Raw genomic sequence first — 2389 nt, 5'->3', positions numbered from 1 at the left:
TGTCCCTTTTTCTTTCGACGTACGTGTGTCACGTGGACATGGAGCCTTTTTTTTTTTCGTGAAGAAATGACATCGTTGTTGATTTGATTCAGCTGTTGCCGTTAGTTCTACGACCGACAGAGAATGGTAAGTTCGCAGTTACTGCACATGTTGGTGAATCTGCAATTATAAAAGAGAGGGAGAGAAAAGGAGATGGAGAGTAGGCTTTGTTGCAGAAGAGACGTTTGCAAAGAGGACGCAGAAGAAGAATGGCTGTTCCTCACGCTCTGGTCGTCCCTTTCTGTGGGCAAGGCCACGTAGCAGCTCTCATGGAGCTCTCTCATCACCTGGCCGATCATGGTGTTCTTGTTACCTTCGTCTACACTGAGTACACACACAGACAAGTGAAGGCAGCACTGCCTGAAAACTTTAGCAGCGACTACGCCGGAAGAATCCGGCTGGTAACCATACCTGACGGCTTATCCACAGATGACGACCGCAAAGATGCCTGCAAACTCTTGTCTAGCTCAATGAACGCCATTCCGAGTTTCATGGAGGAGCTCGTACTGAAGATCAATGAGAAGGATGAAGAGAAGATTACGTTTGTAATTGCCGATGGGGCAATGGGTTTTCTGTTTGATGTTGCCGAGAAGCTCAACCTTCCGAGAGCTGCCGTCTGGACTGCCTCAACCTGGACACTGGCCACTCTCCTCAACATTCCAATGCTTATTGAAGATGGAGTCATCGATGAAAATGGTAAATGGTTACTATTCTTGAGCAAATGATTTGGATGTTTGGCATGTTTATGTTTCCTTGTTTTGTCAAACTACAGTTTCAAAATTTTAATTTTTTAAATTTTATATCAAATAAATGATTTTATTTAAAGAAATTTAAATATAAATTTTTTAAAACAAAAATTTTGTGGTGTGGAGGGGGTAGGCTGGCCAAGGCCTACTGCCGCCTCTCCTGGTTCTGTTCCTGTCATTTAGTGTTTGCTATTAGTTATTAGAGTAATTATGTGCCATGAAATTTCACATATTTTTTTCGTGAACATTATTTTTAGGTGCGTAAGATGAGTATTTCATCTTATTTAATTCCTAATCTCTTATAAAATACATGGACTATTTTTGGTATCTTAAATTTTAATTCTATATTCTATAATTATAACCTAATCAAAGGCCCCTTACGGAGATTTTTGACTGGTAAACAGGTTTTCAAACAGGTGACAAGATGGTTCAGCTTTCCGAAGGAGTACCTGCCTTCCGGTCAGCTCACCTGTTATGGTTGCCCTTTGAAGACACCAAAATCACAGAGATTTTCTTCAAGTGCGTTGAGAAGTCCAGCGAGTCCATGAAAGGCATAAGTCACGTACTCTGCAACACATTTGAGGAGCTCGAGTCGCCATTTCTTGATCTCATCAACAATGCAATTCCAATCGGTCCTCTTCTTCCAGCCAACAAAGCCAAGCACCAACCATCTTCAATCTGGGCCGAGGATTGGAGTTGCATCGACTGGCTCAATCAGCAACCCACTTGCTCAGTCATCTACGTCTCACTGGGAAGCACCACGGTGCTTAGCCAGCACCAACTTGGCGAACTCGCCATCGGGGTTGAGCTCACCGGCCGGCCATTCCTCTGGGTCTCTAGACCTGACATCATGGGCAGTTTCGGTGGTGCTGCCTATCCGGAAGGGTTCATGGAACGGGTTGGAAGGCGTGCACTTATTGTTGGATGGGCCCCACAAAAGGAAGTACTCTCTCATCCCTCGGTTGCCTGTTTCTTGACTCACTGTGGCTGGAACTCGACCATGGAAGCAGTGAGCAATGGAGTCCCCATGTTGTGTTGGCCTTACTTTGGCGACCAGTTTCTTAACCAGACCGCCATAGTTGAGGTGTGGAAGGTGGGCTTGGAGTTGGAGAAGGAGGATGACGGGACTGTTGGAAAAGAAGAAATCAGGGAGAAGCTGGAGTTGGTGATAAACGATGAAGGAATAAGGGAGAGGTTGACCCACTTGGAAGAGAAGGGAAAGAAGGCTACCATGAAGGGCGGTGCTTCTGCTAGGAATTTCGAAGGGTTTGTAGACATGATGAAAAAGGGGAAAATGAGCAGTTTGGAGCATTAAGTTTATTGTTTGCAAATAAGTGTGTATTGTTTTCTTATGGTATCTTAACAAGTGCTGTTTCAACTGTAAAAGATGTGTATGATTTCTATGATTGTTTATTAAAACTTGTGTAATTCTATGGCTATAAGCCAAGGTTAAAATTAAGGACCTGGATGCTTGGACTCAAAATTTTTTCTTGTCTGGACCGAGGAACCGAACCATATGTGGCTGACACCAGCCTTTTTAAAATTTCTTTACTATATATATATATATATGTATATATATATATATGTGTGTGTGTGTATAGATA

At 43.1% G+C, this 2389-nt stretch overlaps 1 protein-coding gene across 1 annotated transcript; it reads left to right on the top strand.

Annotated features, from left to right (window-relative positions):
• The first annotated feature begins 200 nt into the window (after nucleotides 1-200).
• Nucleotides 201-2268, top strand: LOC116259156 (UDP-glycosyltransferase 83A1-like). Its single transcript, XM_031636825.2, has 2 exons — nucleotides 201-735; nucleotides 1190-2268. Exons 1-2 carry the CDS (start codon nucleotides 249-251, stop codon nucleotides 2098-2100), a joined length of 1398 nt encoding a protein of 465 aa, XP_031492685.1. The 5' UTR covers nucleotides 201-248; the 3' UTR covers nucleotides 2101-2268.
• The last annotated feature ends 121 nt before the right edge of the window (nucleotides 2269-2389 follow it).

Source organism: Nymphaea colorata, chromosome 8 (assembly GCF_008831285.2).
Source record: "Nymphaea colorata isolate Beijing-Zhang1983 chromosome 8, ASM883128v2, whole genome shotgun sequence".
In the NCBI taxonomy this organism is placed as follows: domain Eukaryota; kingdom Viridiplantae; phylum Streptophyta; class Magnoliopsida; order Nymphaeales; family Nymphaeaceae; genus Nymphaea; species Nymphaea colorata.
Note: the sequence above shows the minus strand (reverse complement) of the source record. Positions and strands in the feature narration are given on the sequence as shown.

Bases quoted from the DNA above. Each gene is read 5' to 3' on its own strand.
- LOC116259156 (XM_031636825.2), top strand. From the start codon at position 249: ATGGCTGTTCCTCACGCTCTGGTCGTCCCTTTCTGTGGGCAAGGCCAC. The intron at 736-1,189 runs GTAAATGGTTAC...ACTGGTAAACAG, and splicing joins TGGAGTCATCGATGAAAATG to GTTTTCAAACAGGTGACAAG.